The 16,752-nt window shown below is 46.9% G+C and overlaps 1 protein-coding gene across 1 annotated transcript in view; it reads left to right on the forward strand.

Annotated features, from left to right (window-relative positions):
- The window catches only part of DNAAF8 (dynein axonemal assembly factor 8), an 87,971-nt gene that overhangs the window by 44,422 nt on the left and 26,797 nt on the right, over nt 1–16,752 (forward strand). Inside the window, 9 exon segments of the mRNA XM_056503683.1 lie at nt 515–659; nt 2,917–3,148; nt 4,971–5,077; nt 7,932–8,086; nt 9,332–9,476; nt 12,233–12,337; nt 12,339–12,416; nt 13,919–14,113; nt 15,316–15,642. Of these exon segments, the coding sequence (XP_056359658.1) occupies nt 515–659; nt 2,917–3,148; nt 4,971–5,077; nt 7,932–8,086; nt 9,332–9,476; nt 12,233–12,337; nt 12,339–12,416; nt 13,919–14,113; nt 15,316–15,642 (1,489 nt within the window).

Genomic DNA, 16,752 nt, shown 5'->3' on the forward strand with positions numbered 1-16,752 from the left:
TTGGTGTCTTCCTACAGCAGGATGGGCTGAATTGGATTAGACTGATAAAGAAGACTCTGGAATGTAAATTTGGGACAGTACCAGTGATGTGTTTGCCTTTTGATATTTTTGTAATGTTGATTTTCATGCTGTTAAAGGTATAAAGACACAACCAGTTGGTCTGTTATTATTTAATCATCCAGAAAGATGGGCAAATGGTACTGCAGAAGGGATGCACTGTGGGCTCTGCCCCAGAGGCCTTGCAGTTCTTTACTAGTAGGTTTATGTGACAAAAGGCAAAATTATACCAGCAGAAATAGCTTAAATTATCATTATTGATAGTTGTGATTTATCAAAGCCAAGAGCCTTCTGTGTGAATCCCCATAGACAGAAACCAAACCCAAGGCTCTCTGTAGCTCTGTCAGTGCAGATCCATGCTGGGAACAGGAGGTGAGCAGCAGAGCTGCAGCTCTGAGCTTGTGGTGGGCTTGGGAGCACTTCCCTCCTTTTCCCATCTTTTTCTCTGGCTGTCCAGGTTGCCATGGTGCTGCTGTTTGAGGCTCTGTTCCCGAATCCCCTGGAGAGCCATCGGACTCTGCAGCTGCTGCTGGGCTCTGGCCTGGATGTCTGCGGCCTCCGCCTGCTCTACCCCGGGCAGCACCTGCTGCTCTCCAGCTCAGGTGAGCTCTGCTTCTCCTCCAGAGCCTCCACATGCTGAGGAGGGCACAGATCTGCAAATGCACTGAGGTGAAGGGTGATGACAGTCACATTTGCTCTATCAGCTCCTGGATCTTTCCCAAAACAAACTATAGAATAGCTTTGACTGTTTCTTTCTTTCTGTTCCCAGTGTTGAATATCCATGAGTTGAATATTTAACCCTTGATACAGTTTTGGGTCTCAAACTTTAGCTGTTGTTCCTTTGCAGTGAGCTTTCCCACATTTCAGTGCCCTGAGCTCCAGAGATAGGCTCATGTGAGTTAAATATAATTATTTAGTTCCCCACTGATACTCCTGAAGGTTTTAGCTGCAGAAAATTCAGCATCCCTTTTCCACAATTCCCCATCTCATTGCCTGTGGGACTTCAGGAGTTCTGATTTATCTGTCCTGTAATTGCATTGGCTGATAAACCATCACCAAATTGTCACATTATTTAATAGAATCCCATCTGAGGTGGGAGACCAGCAGGATAAGGTAAATAAACATGATCTGGGGCTCTGAACTCAAATCACAAAGTCTTGAACATCAGACACCAATGTGTCAAATACTGGCATGTACCACTCAAGTCTTTATTTTCTCCCATTTGAGAATCAGAGGTGATGAAGCCTGTCTTAAAGCCTTATGGAATATTATTGGTTGCTCCTGCAGCACAGCTCCAGAGCAACAGGTATTCCCTTAGCTGAAGAGTTTGGAGATTGCTGTGGCTTGTGCTTCCTTTGAAGCCAGGAATTTCTTCTGGAAGGTTCAGATGTGCCACCATCTCACCCAGACAATCCATTTCTCTTGGGAAAGGCACAGGCAGGCTGAGAGAGAGAGAAATGGGCTTCCTTCTCCTCTGGCAGAAGAAAATCCCCCAGACTCCTCACTCCTTTCTGCTCTTAAAAGCAATAGGAGCAGGCTGCCTTAGGAAGGGGATTGCAGTTGCAGCTGTCTGGGTGCTGTGCACAGAACACATTCCTGGGGAGAGCTGGAGAAATGGAGGAGGCCTCCAGAAATGAATATGAAAACCATAAAACCAGCAGTCATTAGGAGCTGACAGGCAGCAGATCTGCTTCAATGCTCTGAACCAGGCACCATTATTTAAGAATATTTCCTATGAAGAGACAATTTATTTGAGCTGAGAACTGCTGTGCAAGTTTGTAAATTCGATTTTTACCCTTAGCATGATAACTCTAAAATTATTATTATTTTAAATATTTACAGCCAGTTGCTCCATTATCTACCTGCTCTGGAGATTTGTGTTCTGCCTTCTGATTCTTATGCAAGAAATGATACATTTGAATGTTTTTAAACCTTAGGGAAGAAAATCACACACCTTGCTGCTTTTTCTGACATCTGCAGTAAGATCTGGAAAGGAGGCAAATTTGCTTTTTCTGGGGTTACTTCCTGGGCCCCAGCTATGCTGGAGAAAGGTTTGCCAGAGTCATAGGGAAGAGTTGTGGAAGGAAATAAGAGAAGTCAGGGTTCAAATCCTGGCAGAAAATTAAAGGTGGCAAATCAAATATTTGTCTGGACCTTACAGCATTATACATATAATGTAAAAAAGAAGTCCCCAGATTTCCAGCTTGTGATCCCCTTCAAAAACATCCCTTTCCTCAGGCCCCTGTTCTTGTCCTGTACTTCAGTCTCCCAGCATTGCTTGTGGTCATGAACAAGATGAACTTGAAGTGCTGGCTTAGAGTCAAAGTTTGGGCTGAAAAGACCCTGAAAACCCCAAGTTCCAACCTAGAGTCACATTTTGGGCTGAAAAGACCCTGAAGACCACCAAGTGCCAACCCCTGCCACAGGCAGGAACACTTCTAGTGCATCACCTGCTCTGTAATAACTTTTCACAGCAAACATGAGGCATCCAATTCCTCTTTCTTCAACAGACTGCCTTGAATAACCTCAGGTTTGCTATTGAGTAAAAGTGTGCAGGTGCTCCCAGCATCTCTCCCCATGTTGTTCCCAGGGCAGGTAACCTGGTGATTGGTTTCCAGGGCAGGTAACCAGGTGAGTGATTCCCAGGGCAGGTAACCAGGTGATTGATTCCCAGGGCAGGTAACCAGGTGAGTGATTTCCAGGGCAGGTAACCAGGTGAGTGATTCCCAGGGCAGGTAACCAGGTGATTCCTCAGTTGAAGTCTGGCTCTGACAGATCTGAAAAGAGCCATTGAGTGGAGTGAATGACTTTGGGGTGGGTTGTTCCATGTTTTACTCACACATGTGTTTGTTTCCACAGAAAAGCTGCCTTCCTCCTACACTTCAGAGCCTGGCAAGGTGCCCCCAGTGGTGGCATTGGCTGTGAGAGGGCCCAGAGCCCATGGCATCCTGCAGGACATCACCCAAGGCTCTCCCAGGGCCCAGAGCCAAGCAGAGCCTCTTGTGTCCCTGCCCCTGCCCAGCCAGGTGCACAGGGAGCTGTGTCTCTGGTTTGGAGGGAGAGCTGCTGGAATCCTGCCCCTGGCTTCCAGGTGATGGCCCCTGATGGTTTGGAGCTGGTGTTCCACAGGCAGTGAGCCCTGGAGGCACTCAGAGATCTCTGTGTCAGAGATCTCTGTGCAGGGGCAGCAATTCCTCTACTTTTGTATTTCCAAGGCAGTTATGCAGTCTGCAGAAATCCTCCTCTCTTCTGCAGCAGATCATAGAATCATGCAATATCCTGAGTGGGAAGGGACTCACAAGGATCATCCAGTCCCACCTGTGGTCCTGCACTGACACCTCAACAATCCCACCTTGTGATCCCTGCCCCAGCAATCCCACCCTGCTCCCCTGGAGCTCTCCAGCCTCAGGGCTGTGCCCATTCCCTGGGCAGCCTGGGCAGTGCCAGCACCCTCTGGGGAAGAACCTTTCCCAAAATCCAACCTGAACCTCTCCTGACACAGCTCCAGCTCCTGTTCTCTCAGTTCCTGGATGTGTCAGGTGTGGGACAGTTGCAGTTGCTTCCCATTCCCTGTTCCCTGGTATCCAGGCCTGTAATTCATACTCTTGCTGCAAGATTTGGAGACCTGGTGCTGGAGAAGAGCTGCAAGGCTGTGTGCCACTGAGTGACCCTCTCCTAGGAAACCTCTGGCTTTGCCCCATGTGTCAACTGATTAAGGGATTCAGTAGAAAAAGGTTCTTTGGAGGATGATGAGAGAAGTGTGTGAAAAAGTGTGTGGCTTATAAACCTTTAACTGCATGAGAAACACTGCTGCAGAAAGCCCAGACCTGCAGGTTCTGGAGAGGTTTTTAGGCATCCTGCCTTATCCTGGGGACAGGGTGGCGCAGTCAGAGGCAGCAGGCTGGAGGTGAGATCCTCTGCACTGCTGTCAGTGCTTTCTGTGAGTGGCAGAGCTCACCTGTGGATTGCTGTGGAGGATTATGTGTCAGGGTTCAGCTCTGCTTGACCACAACCAGCGACTCATCGTTGTTATGTTTAAGATGTGAAAAAAAAAAATCAATTTGGCCAAGTTTCATTCTCTTTATTTGTTTATTTTCCTCAGGCATGCCTTTTTCCTCTTACAAAGATGATGAATTCTGCTCCTCTGGTATAACCCAGTCCTGAGCAGTGCTACATCCTAAATAATGCACTTGTCTTTCTCCTAATGCTGGTAATTTGGTCTGTTGGGAGACAGGAATACAAACTGCAGCTCAGATTGCCCTTTTCAGATTAGACTTGCAAATGCTGTGGGCTCCTGGGAGTGAGCAAGTAGGATGTGTTCCAGCCAGCTCCGTGGTGGTGGCAAGGGATGAGGCAGGTTTGCCTGAGCAGCCTGAGCTCACAGTCCCAGCCAAAACTGTTCCCAGACAGTCCCTGGCTTTCAACCACACCTTCTGTTCACCCTGCCCTGATTGGGTCCTTTTGGATGTGCAGGAATGTTGTGGAAGTTTCTCTGGCATGAACATCCCTGCCAGACTGGATCATGCTTGTTGCCTAACACGAACCCTTCAAACTGGTTAAACTCAGCCTAAAGAACCCAAAGTGAATAGCAACTAGGATGTGTCTGTGGGTGGGAAAAGCTCTGCTAGTGCAGCCTGACATATTTCTTGATTCCCAGATTTCTTTGCCAAGCTGGCTATTTTGCATTAGTTACTTTTAATTGAACACAGAGAGCCTCAGGGAGAGTAATATGAAAAGATGTTCAGTCAGAGAGACCTTGATGCAGCTCATGTCACAGACAAGGGATTGAAATGGCTTTTCCAGTAAAGCAGTTTTACCAGAGAAGCTTCTGTGGCCTTGGATTTGTCACAGAAAGTAGGTTTGAGTCAGAACCTTTTAATATTTTTCATTTAATATTTATCATTTTTCTGCAGCTCTCAGAGTCCTTCACCAGCTGGGGCCAGAGGAGATGAAGAAAAAATTGACCTCCAGGGCTTGATGCTGCCTCGACCTCCAGCCATGCTTGTCTCAACTACCAAAGGTCAGTGTTAGGAAATGAAATTTCAGGGTTTATGGTTCTCTTTCATTGATAACCTCACTTTACTCCAGCCCACCTAAGGCAATTCTGCCTCTCTGGATTGCTCAGGGATGTGACCTGGCCAATTCTGGGGCCAGGAATGAATTTCTAGTGGGACACTTGCCTGAAATGAAGCAGCAGTGAAGTGGCACCACCTGATCCTCCTCATGGGAGCAGCTGCTGGAGTCCTGGGGGCTGCTTAGGTGTCACTGAAGGGGGAATAAAGAAACAAAAAACACTTCACAGGAAATCTCTGCACAGAGGGGCCTGTTCATCAAAGAAACAGTCACATAATGACCTAACAGACTCCTTAAACTGCTTTTTATTGATCATCTGCCTCTCCTGCTGAAGACTGAATATTATAATCAGGGGAATTAAATGGTTAAGGTTTTGTTTAGGGTAGAACTGACCACACAGTCAGAAAGGAGAGCATTTTATGGGACTAATATAAATGGGTTATCCCCTGGTTCCACTCATCCCCATTTTCCCTTTGTAGGAGCAGTGTTCAGGGCCTGAATTTGTCCCTAACCAGCAGCAAACTGGGGACAGGGGACACCTGCCAAGGCTCTGCCTGGCTAAAAGCTGTTGGGGTCCTGCTGTAAAGCCCAACATCATCTGGAGTGGGCTGGCACAGCACATCTGGGTGCAGGGGGCTTTTGGACAGTGCTCTTGGCTGGTTTCTGCTGCCCCAGCCAAAGGTGGTTTCACAGGAATGAAGCCTGAGGGGAGCAGAAGTTCAGCAGCTGTCAGGGAGGAGATGGCAGAAGGAAAGCAGGGTTGGAGTGACAGAGAAGGAAGGCACAGGGAACTTCATTGCCAAAGGAAAGAATCCATGAGAAAAGGATGAAAGCATAAGGCAAAAAGATGAAAAAGGAGTGGAAGGGAAGGCAAATAGAGAAGGGAGGAAGGAAAAAAACAATTTTGAGACAGTTTTTCATCTTTTGGCTCATGTTAACTCAGGTAGTTTGGCAGGCAGCCCTTGGCTCTGTTATTTGGGATTGGGATTGATGGCAGCTGGTGGCTACTGATGGAATGAGTCACATTTGCAGCCTCCCCTTCCTTTTATGGCCTTTAATGATTCACATTTGCTGTGGGCTGCTGAGTTCCACCACACCACGTTCCATCTGCATTGAGCCTCAGAAGTCACTGTCAAGCTTTGCTCCTCACATAACTTTGCTCTGGGAGCAGACACCCTTGGGTTTGCAGGAAAAGAAACATTCACTGACTCCTTCCCTTTGGTCTCCAGCAGCTCCTCTTGGAGACAGGAATATTTCCCCCTGCAGAGCAGAGGTATTGCAGCTGGGTAGACCTGACCCTTCTCAGTATCAGAATTTTAGTGAACCAAGCAGATATTGTCAATTTGGGATATGTGTATGCAAAAAATGTTTTTTTTTAGTGTTGGCAACTGGAGAGTAACCAAAGTCTTCCCACCAAAAATCTTAGATTTTGAAAGTTCCCATATCATGAATATAGCTAAAAGCCAGTGTTGAAGCCAGAAAGCCAAACAGAGATTTTTAGGCAAAGAGCCACCCTGCCTGTCCCATTCTTAGTGACAAATAGTTTCCCTTATTTTGATGCTGTTGCTTTGAACTACCAGGCTGAGCCTTGGCAGGACAGATATCCGTATCACAAAGTCTAGAATAAAAAGAAATATTCAGTGTCCTACCCTCAGAATCAATTGGGACACAACAAAAAAATCCTCCAATCCTCCAATCTCATTAAATCAGTTGGCTAAAGCTGTGAGAAATTACTGGGGCAGCATAGAGGAAGCCCATGTAGAAGTGGTACTGAGGATTGTCTTCAGAGCTCACTCTTGGCAGCTTATGGAGATGTGAATATACATTGTGAGGACTGAGAAAGTGTAATAATGGGGGTCATGATAAAAGCAGAGAGCTCAGGCAGATCAGGGGAAAGTCTTGATCTTGTCTCACAGTGCTTAAGATGTGGGGGCTGCTCAGGAGGCCTTGGAGGCTCTTTCTCCTGAGCTTGCTCAAGATTGGCAGTGAACCTGGGATTCAGCTTAGAAAACAGAGGAGACTAAAAACCCAAAGTTCTAACCTGAGGTGTCTACAATCTTATGTACTGGGCTGAGGGACTCAAGGAGAGCTCGAGCAGCCAGACCTGCTGGAAGAGGATCAGGTAGGACAAGGCAGGCTGGTACCATTACCATGGTGTCCAGGGAACCTGTGAGGCCCCAGAGGGTGCCAAAGGTCAGATCACAGGTGGCCCAGAGCTTCAGGAGCTTGTGCCACAGTCCAGGTCTGGGATGAAGGTTAAAGGGAAGAGCAAAGGAGGGACAAAAGGAAAGGGGTGCTGAGCAGGATTGCTGAGACCAGCAGTAACAGCAGAGAGGAATGAGAGCGGAGGAATGGCCAGAGCTGCTTCAGGCTCTCTGGCCTGGACAAATTGATCAAGAATAAGTAGTTCTTGTGGCCATGTTTGGTCACTCAGAGTGTGGTCAGGCCTGCAAGGTCTCAGTCCTGCCCTGGGTGCTGGGGCTGCACGGGGACAGCTCCCACAGCACCGACATGCTGCATGTGAGCAGCTCCCAGAGCTGGGGAGACAGGCTGCCTCGTCTCATCTGATGATTCATAAAGATATTACTGATGATGCCATAAGCTTTCCCACTCTGGGCTGGCCTTGGATTGCAGTCATGATGAGCTGGATGCAGCAAACAAACCGTAAAACACAGGGTCGCTGCTCGGGATGCAGCTGTTTGCTTCAAGCTGGAGGCAGCTGCTCTGAGAGCTGCCTTGCATTGGTGCCACAGCTCCTGTGACAATAATATGCTGTTTTTCTTGCCCTTTCTTTGATCTAGGGGACATCATTCTGCTGGTGTCACCTGTGGTGCCTCCACGTGCCTATGGGGCTGTGCTTTCCAGCTGTGCCCGCCGGGGCTTTGTGCTGCAGGGACTGAGGCAGCTCCAGCTCTCAGCACAGCAAGGCCTGCTGCTGGGCATGACAGCAGGGCAGGTACTGTGCCCTTGGTGCCCTGGCTTACCCCTTGCAGCTCCTCCACTGAGTGCTTGAGGACACCCATTCTCTCTTTTCCAGCTCTCTGTGCTCCTGTGAGAGGTGCTCTGGCTGCTTTCAGTGCTGGCTTTTTCCCTAGTAGGAAAATCCCACAAGGCCTTGGCCTCTCATGGAGAACAGGAGTGGAAATTCATCATCTTCCTCCTCCTAAAACAAATGTGAATTTTGCCATTGATGTCAGAATAAGCAAGAGTTGGCAGCAGCCCCATGAACCAAAATACTGATCTGTAAAGGTGGTTCAGGAGAAGAGTCTTCACTGACAGACTGATATTTGGTGATGCACTTCACTGTCCCTCTGGGCCCTTCAGCATGAAGTCCCCTACTTCAGTGCATTCCAGATGGGTTTCAAAAAGAGCTTTCAAAAATAACTTTTTTTTTCCCTTTGAAGCTCTGCCTAACATGGTGATAGGTTTGAGGTAAAGTGCATTTGGCATTTTGACAAGTCAGCCTAAGGAAACAGCAATAATCACAAATGCAAGGTTGCAGTCAAACTCAACATATGCAAGAAGTCCAGTGCTGCACTTCTTACATTATAAATCCCAGAGGAATCATGTGACACCTTCTCTCACAAAGGAGTGGACCCCACATTTCAAATCACCATGCTGAGAGTTCTTTGCTATGTCATTCAGGGAATGCATAATTTTGCAAATCAAACTCTACAAATCCCCTCTTTTCTGCTTGTTCTGTGATCAAGCCTAAGGAATAACAATGTCCCTGCCCATAGTATTTTGTAGAATGAATATAACCTATTTATGAAATACTACAGAGTAAATAGCCAGATATGTGGAGCATGCTGCTAAGTGACCATTAAGGAGTTAACACCAGCAGTCATTGCTCCAATGTGCTGTTTGGAGCTAAAATTTCTGAAAATCATCCCTTCATTTGGGACTCCAGATAATGTTTGAGTGATTTAGGATGGTGCCACCTATCAGCTGACTTACAACTGCTGTGGTTTTAGCCCAGCCCAGCTGCAGGGCAGAATGATTTTGTGTTAAGCCTCTTCCCTGGGTTCAAATTAAGTTTCTCTGTCTCAGGAAAAGATGACGCAGAACACGCAGCTCCTGGAGTTCCTGTGGCTCAGTCCTGAGCTCTATCTTGTTATGCCATTGTCATTTATCTATTTGCTTGAGCCCTATAGTAATTACAGCTGGATTTAGCAGTCTAATCTGCCCCTCATCATTTCAGATTGCTGTCTTTTGCCCTGGCAAGAGTTCAAGCTCACCTGCTGGTCCTGCAGGAGGAGAATTCCCTGCTGGAGCCCGCAGGCACTGCCTGGTGCTGCTGCTGAGGAAGGAGAATGCCAGACATCACATCCCTGCCTTGCTGACAGGTAATGCTTGCCCTGCCCAGCAGCCTGGCAGGGAGAGTTTGCATTTCAGTGTCTGGGGGTTCCACATTAGCAGCCCAACCACAGCTGTACAGTGCAGGGAATATTTATTGGGAATATCAAGGCCTGCTCATGTTGCTGTAGGAATCTCCAGACCAGAGTGTGAATCAGTCACTACTACACATCCAACAGAGCTGACCTCTGCCAGTTGTTTGATCTTTAGCTCTGGAGTCCTCTTGAACTCAGAATCACCGAGTAGTTCCTCGTGGAAGGGGCCTCAGAAGGTCTTTCATCCAACAGCCTGCTCAGCAGAGCATCAGCAATGAATCCCCTCAGGATGCTCAGGGCTTTTTTTCTGTCAGATCTTGAAAATCTGCAAGGACAGAGATTCTCCTGCCTCCCTGGGCCTTTGTTCCATCATTATGGGCAATGTTTTTCCTTTATGTGAAGTTGTAACCTCCTGTTTGGATTTGTGAGCCTTGTCCCTGGACATTTCAAAGCTGGGCCTGACTTTGGCATCTCACACCCAACACATGGAGGTGTTGTTGGGGCTGTCCTGCTCAGGGCCAGCAGCTGGATTTCAAGGATCCTTGTGAGGACTTGCTGGGATTTTATGGCCTCAATTGCCTCCTCTCAGAAACTCTCTTTGCCCAGAGAGGTAGGGTAGCCAAAATACATCTGTGCACTGAGCCTGAGGGCAGCATCTGATCCTGTCAAGCTCAGCTTCAAGCCCTGCATCATTGTGACTTCCAAGCACCCCAAAGATCCCTCATTTTGTACACAGGGACTGCCTAAACCCAGCCAAGTTGCTGCCTTAAATCTTCTTACTTGAGTTTCTGTTTTCTTAAGGATCAGTTGACATTGACCTCAAGTGGGGAAGATCTGAGGCAGCAGCAGTGGTCAGGAGGGAACAGAAATCCTGCTCTGCTCTTGCCAAGAAGGGGTCACTGTGGCTGACCCTTCCATTAACCATCCCACACAGCCCAGGATGGAGACATTCATCCACAGCCCAATTGCTTCCTTTAATTTATCCACAATAGGAAAGAACATTTAGAGGTTTGGGGGGAAAACAATGACAATTGAAATAGTCCTGGGCTTTTTCTCCTGAGACTGTCACAGAATGTTCTGAAAACATGTGCAGACACAGAGGATTAATCATGGCACAGTAATTACAGCCCCGTGTCACCTGCTGCCTCTGCACCCAGGGAAAGTTGCTCATTAAAAAGTGCAGTTTTTGCTGCTTCCCTCAGTGCCACAGATGATGTTTTGTGTTCATGTTTTGCACAGGGAAATTTCCACTAGGTATATATAGGGGGGGCTAGAATGAAGGGTAGTCTGAAAAGGTAAAATATTTTCCCTCATGCTAGAGAACTCAGGGATTTTTCCCTTTGTTTGTGACAGATTTTGCCTCTTTCCATGTGCTCTGTGCTATTTTCATCAGTCCTGTACTGCAGAAAGACACCTTAGTCCATATTCCAGAGCCCTGGAGAGGGGAAGCTGATAGTCTTTCCACTCAAGCTTTGCTTTGCCCTCTGGGAAGTGCAGAATAGCACTAAGATTGGAGTAGGGTAAATACCTCACTAAGAAGTTTTGCATTTGTAATCAAAATGAAAAGCAGTTGTCCCTTCAAAGCCTTGAAGGGTCTTGAAAGGTCTTCAAGGTTTGAAAATTGCTGTTCAATTTTCAAAGCAAGTTCAAATTAGACAATTACTCCTGGAACAGAGCAGATAAATAGGTGGGTAAGGATCTCTGTGCTGAGGCTCAAACACCATACATTTTTGTCCAAGCTTTGTTTTCTGCCATGCCCTGAGTCTGAGTAAACAACAGGCAATACTGCTGGGACAGTGATGGCCCAATTTTGGTGCCTCACACCTTTTGAATTTTGAGGAGCAGGGGATTGTCAGTGGTACATTTGACATCCAAGCTTTGCCATCAGCCTCCAGCACCAATAATCCATTTCCCATGCTCCACTGCAGTGAATTTTTGACAGGCTTGTAAGGTAGGAAGCAATCAAATGTGTACAAAGTAATTTAAAATATAACAAGCCTTTAAAACTGTGGCCTGAAACATTATTACAGAAGGCTGAACTAATTGTTGTGGAAATGTAGTGTATGCAACACCTTAATGCACTGCCTGTGCACAGCCCAGCTCTTTGGAGGGAGAATGGGAGCTAAGAGATCATGGCTTTAAGCACTTAGTGTCTGTAAAAGTGCTGTGGAATGGGATATTTTCCAGGCTGGAAATCACAGGAGCAGAAGATGATGTCTCTGTTCAGGTCTGTCACCCCAGCAGCACCTCCCTGCCCTGTGGGATGCAGGACTTTGGCCTCATGCCTGGAAATGTGAGACACCTTGAGGGCCTCCACGTGAGCACTGGGCTCAGTGGGACTCTTCCTAGTGGACACCACCTTATTTAAGATATTTATTCTAATTCAGGAGCTCTGTGCCAGCATCTGTGCACTTGTTCCTCGTCTCAGTTCCCTGCAGGAGTTAGAAGTGGATGGAAAAAACTGGGTGCTGCTGAAAAAGCCAGAGAAAGCTGTGGGCCAGGCTCAGTTTTGAGCAGCTCCTTGCCCCTTTTTAAGTGGTCCATGTGACTTTGGGGAGAGGGGATGGTTCAGCTGAGTTTGGTGTCTGGGGCAAGCCCAGTCTGTGAGGGAGCTGTGGCCAGTGACTCAAACATTTGATAGCAAAGTGTTTTTTCATGTCAGGCTGAGCAGAGCTCTGCATTCCTCACATTTCCTGCTGTTCTGAGCACAGGGCTGATGGAGGAGGTGGCAGAGGCAGGCCTGGGCAGAGAGCACAGAGGACACAGAGGACACAGAGGACACAGAGGACACAGAGGACACAGAGGACACAGCATCCCCCCCTGCAGCTGCTGCAGCAGAGCCAGCCCTCTGCTTCCACGGGGCTCCCTACGCCGAGGCCACGCTGCACAGCCTGGGTAGGTCAGCCTGGGGAACTGCTCTGAGCTCCTTCCACAGGCTCAGACACCAGGGAATGCCTGGCTTGGGAGAGACCTCAAAGCCCATCTCATCCCACCCCTCCATGGCCAGGGACACCTTCCACTAGCCCAGCTTGCTCCAAGCCCCATCCAGCCTGGCCTTGGACACTTGCAGGATGGAGCAGCCACATTAACAAGTGATTTTCCTGATTAAAGCCATTAGGAATGTGCTTTGTGTCTGTTCTGCTGCCAGCCAATCACAGTAATTCTCATGGAAGAATCAATGGAAATCAAAATGAAAATACCTTTTAAAAGTAAATTAAGATACATGTGAGAAGAAATTATGGAAACGTGACAGGGTAACATCCAGTTAAGCCTTAATTAAGATAATTAAAAGATTAATAGCCAATCAATACATATTTACTGCCATAGCTTCAAGAGAAGTCAAAATATTAAAATGAGATAAATTGGTGGTTGTGTGTAAAACTGGAATGTGCTGAAGTGATAAATGCTGGCAGCTGTAGTTCTGTAGGTGCAGAAAAGGCACTTTCCAATTTCATTTTACTCAGATATTCTAAATTTCAGTTTGTACACTTGTATTCACTTTGGTAACTCATTCATTCAAAGATGGGAGATTGATAGGATTTCAAACAGCAAGGAAATGGGTTTTCTGTTCTTAATCTATGACTCACATGGGTGAGTCTTAAACCTCCTAGTTCTGTATACTTGGAGTAAAAAAAATCCAATGTTTATTTCACTAACTACAGGTTGGGGGTTTTTATGTGTTCAGCAAGTTAATTTAGTTTAATTTAATCTAATTGTTTGAAAATTTGGATGCCAGGACTTCGAGTTAAAATATATTGCTCTCCAAAAACAAATGACACTAAATCCTGAGGAAAAATGAAAATTAAATGCATGTCATTCTCTAGTATTATGAAATATTATGATGTAGGAATAAGTAAGTAAATAAATGTTTATTGATATAATTGCTTAAATAATCATGTAGTGAATCAGTATGGAGCAAACAGGGATTTCTGATGGGCCAGGGATTCTCCAGGCTGTTCCCAAAGGGACTGTGGATATAAGCACAGTGTTACAGCAGTCCCCAAATTAACTCCTAATTGTGTGCTCTGCAATGTCCTAGAAAGCAGAATGAGATATTGATTTAATGTGAAGTCAGTCATTAGTTATCAACCCAAAACTGGTGCCTTAAATCATTTTGGTACAGATCTATCAACTCTGCCTAATGGTGTGAATAAGGATATCAAAATTACAAGGGAATGTATTTGCTTTACATGGCAAAATGTAATTCCAGGGCAGGACTGGGACTAATTAGAGGGGGTTTGCTGTGTTAATATTCCTCATTCAGGAGGCTTTTCCTGAGCTGCAGTGTCAGGAGACAGTGAAATACTGGTTGGGATTTATGCAATTCCTTCCCAGTGAAAAGCCTGAGATGTGTTTTGATGGGGTGACAGTTTTGTTCTGGTGCTGTCCCTGGGCAGGAGGAAGCCTCAGCGCCGTGCCAGAGCCCCATCACATCCCTCTGGATTTCCTGTGCCACCGAGTTTATGCTGCTGAGCCTGGGATGGAGCAAGTGGTGATGCTGACTGTGGTGGGGATGCAGGCTCTGAAGAGTGCTGGAGAGCTCCTCCAGCACATCCTGCTGCCTGGCCTCAGGGATCAGTCTTGGAGTGCAGGTGATCCCAGCTCTGGGGCAGGGCTGGAGACCTGGGGCAGGAAAGTTTATCCTTGGTAGCTCTTTTAGCATAGAAGGAACATCATGGAAAATATGGTGAAGGGGCCTCAGGAAGGATGGGTTTCTTTGTTCTCCCCCTAAAGAGCTGAAGAATTTATCTTGCTTTGTTATGGGCAATCACAAACAGCTCAGGTGGGCATAATTTGCTTCAGAGAGCATCAGATGAGTTCCAAGTAGTGCTTAGGCTTGCAGAGCTTTTATGTAACACAGAGCATTGTGTTCCATTACCTGAGCACTGGGAGGTAAGGCTGGGCTGGCACTGGCACAGGAGTTTGGGAGTCCCAGGCTCTGTTCTGTCCAGTGACAGCCTTGGGGAGCAGAACCAAGGCACTGCATGGCCTCATGCTCTGCTTCCCCCACGGGAGGAGCAGCAATGCCAGCCCCATGCTGGGTGCTCACATGTGCATGAAAAGGGCTGTCAAGCCCTAGGCAGGGCTGGGAGTTTATGTAATTTCATGTGCAGTTTGCACTGAAGTGTGATAACACAGGAGCTGCAGGCACAAAGGGCACAAGTCTGCCTATCTCACACTGTGTTGTATCTGACTCTTCCAAAACTGTGTGGAAATACTAGTTGAAATCCTGTGAAGTTCTGTATCTGAGATCTGAGCCAACAGAAACTTCCAGCACTCGTGGTCTGAGCCCTAAATACCTACCTACATGGTCAGAAGCAACTTTGCAAACCCTACAACACTGAAACTGCTTTAGAGACAAGTCAGCATTCTGCTGCAGTTTGTTACTATGATGAGCATTGCTTAAGGTGTTATGAGAGGTGCTAAAGGATCCATAATTATGGATTATGCTGTGCCAAGCCACAATGCTATCAGTGTACTCTCAGTGATTCCCTTTTAACTCTCCTCCATTAGCTGTGCTCTCTAATCAAATCATGGCACTTGCTCCCTGTGGTTCCCTGGTGATTTCCCAGATAGCCCTTTTTTCATTCTTCACTGTAATGGCATTTCTTAGAATTTGCATCTTCTGGGTTTTCCCAGTATATTCCTATATTTACCTTACAGTCCATTGCATTGGAACTTGTGCAGGGAAAAAAATCAATGTGAAATAAAATGTTTGTGTCCAAAAGAAAGCACAGCTCCTATGGAACACAGGCTGCTGTCCGGTGCTAAAAACATTTTTCTTGACTTGCAGCAGAGGCTGATTCAGGATTTGAGCTCCTAGGCCTGAAGTGGCTGCCCCACCTCACCCAGTGGCAGGCCAGGGAAATGACCCCCTTTGAGGCTGGGGACACTCAGTGGCAGAGCAGCCTGGAGACTCTGACGTGCAGCCCCGTGCTGGTGTGTGCCCTCCGTGCCTTCAACGCCTTCCCAGCCCTGGCAGCTGCCCTGCAGGGATGGACACAGGCCAGGGACAGGCTCAGCACAGGTCACAGCCTCCCACAGGCACTGATGGCCCTGACCCCAGAGGTGACCTTCAGACAAGCCTTCCTCTTCTTCACAGAGGCAGATTTGGTATCTGGTAAGGCACTTTTACTGTCTGTATTATCCTCAGCTAGAGGGTGTGGGGGAATTGATTGAACTTGGACAAAGGAATCCAGGGCTGGGGGTTTTCTCAGGCACAGGAAAATGTAATAATGTGGGGGTAAATTCTGTGCTTGGCTGAATTGAGATGAAGCAATGAAACCAGCAGGAGCCAGCTGAGGTCATCTACAAGGTGGGCTAGTTAGTTAATGGAGCTGTGCTTGGCGTGGTGCCCTTTCTGATGATCTTAAGGTACTCCATAAGTACTAATTAGATATCAGAGCAATTGGCAGGATCAGTAAATAATACCATGCATTTTAAACTCTCTCTATAAGAGAAACTGAAGAACAGACCCAGGAGCTCTCCCACCTAAATGTGTGCCCCTAATTGTGGTGCCAGACTTCCACCTTGATGCCTCAGCCTTGCCCTGTGCTCAGAGAGATGAAGGTGTGACCAATCTATAAGAGCCAAAGAAAACAGATTTCTTGAGAATTTCTTTTTATCCTGGAGGGGAATGAAGAGAGGAATGGAGACCTTTGCTGTCAAAAGCTTCTCAGAGTTCAGTGATGTGTGCCAGCATTGATCTTTCAGCACAGTAAATTTGATAGTTTCCTCCTGTAGCAGGAAATGTATAGCCATGCCTCTTAAAACTAAATCACTGTGCAGACTGTGAGGTTATTGATACTGGGTGGTTTAGAGCAGCACACTACCAGCTCCCACTGTTTTCTTTTAATGTGAAATATTCAGAGAAGAATTGGGGCTGCCTGATTCCTCACACCCAGAGAGAAACACTTCTGAGCCCTGACAGTTTCTGGCAGGGAGTTGGAACAACATGGTCCCTTCCAACCCAAGCCATTGTGGGATTTTATGATTACTCAGAAGCAGAGAGACATCAAAGATTGTGGTAACACCATGTATCAGCTGAGGGGGAGTGATGCAGTCCCTTAAGTGCATTCGTGCTTTGAATTTACAGCCCTTCCTTTACCTTTCCTTGGGGAAGAAAAGTCCTTTGTCATCAACACAAGCTTAGACACTTGTGTCAAACCCACTGTGCCTGTGTAGTGTGCAGTAACAAATTGACTTTGTGAACATCAAGAAGAAAGATTTG

The sequence above is a fragment of the Oenanthe melanoleuca genome, chromosome 14, assembly GCF_029582105.1.
Source record: "Oenanthe melanoleuca isolate GR-GAL-2019-014 chromosome 14, OMel1.0, whole genome shotgun sequence".
Taxonomy (NCBI): Eukaryota; Metazoa; Chordata; class Aves; order Passeriformes; family Muscicapidae; genus Oenanthe; species Oenanthe melanoleuca.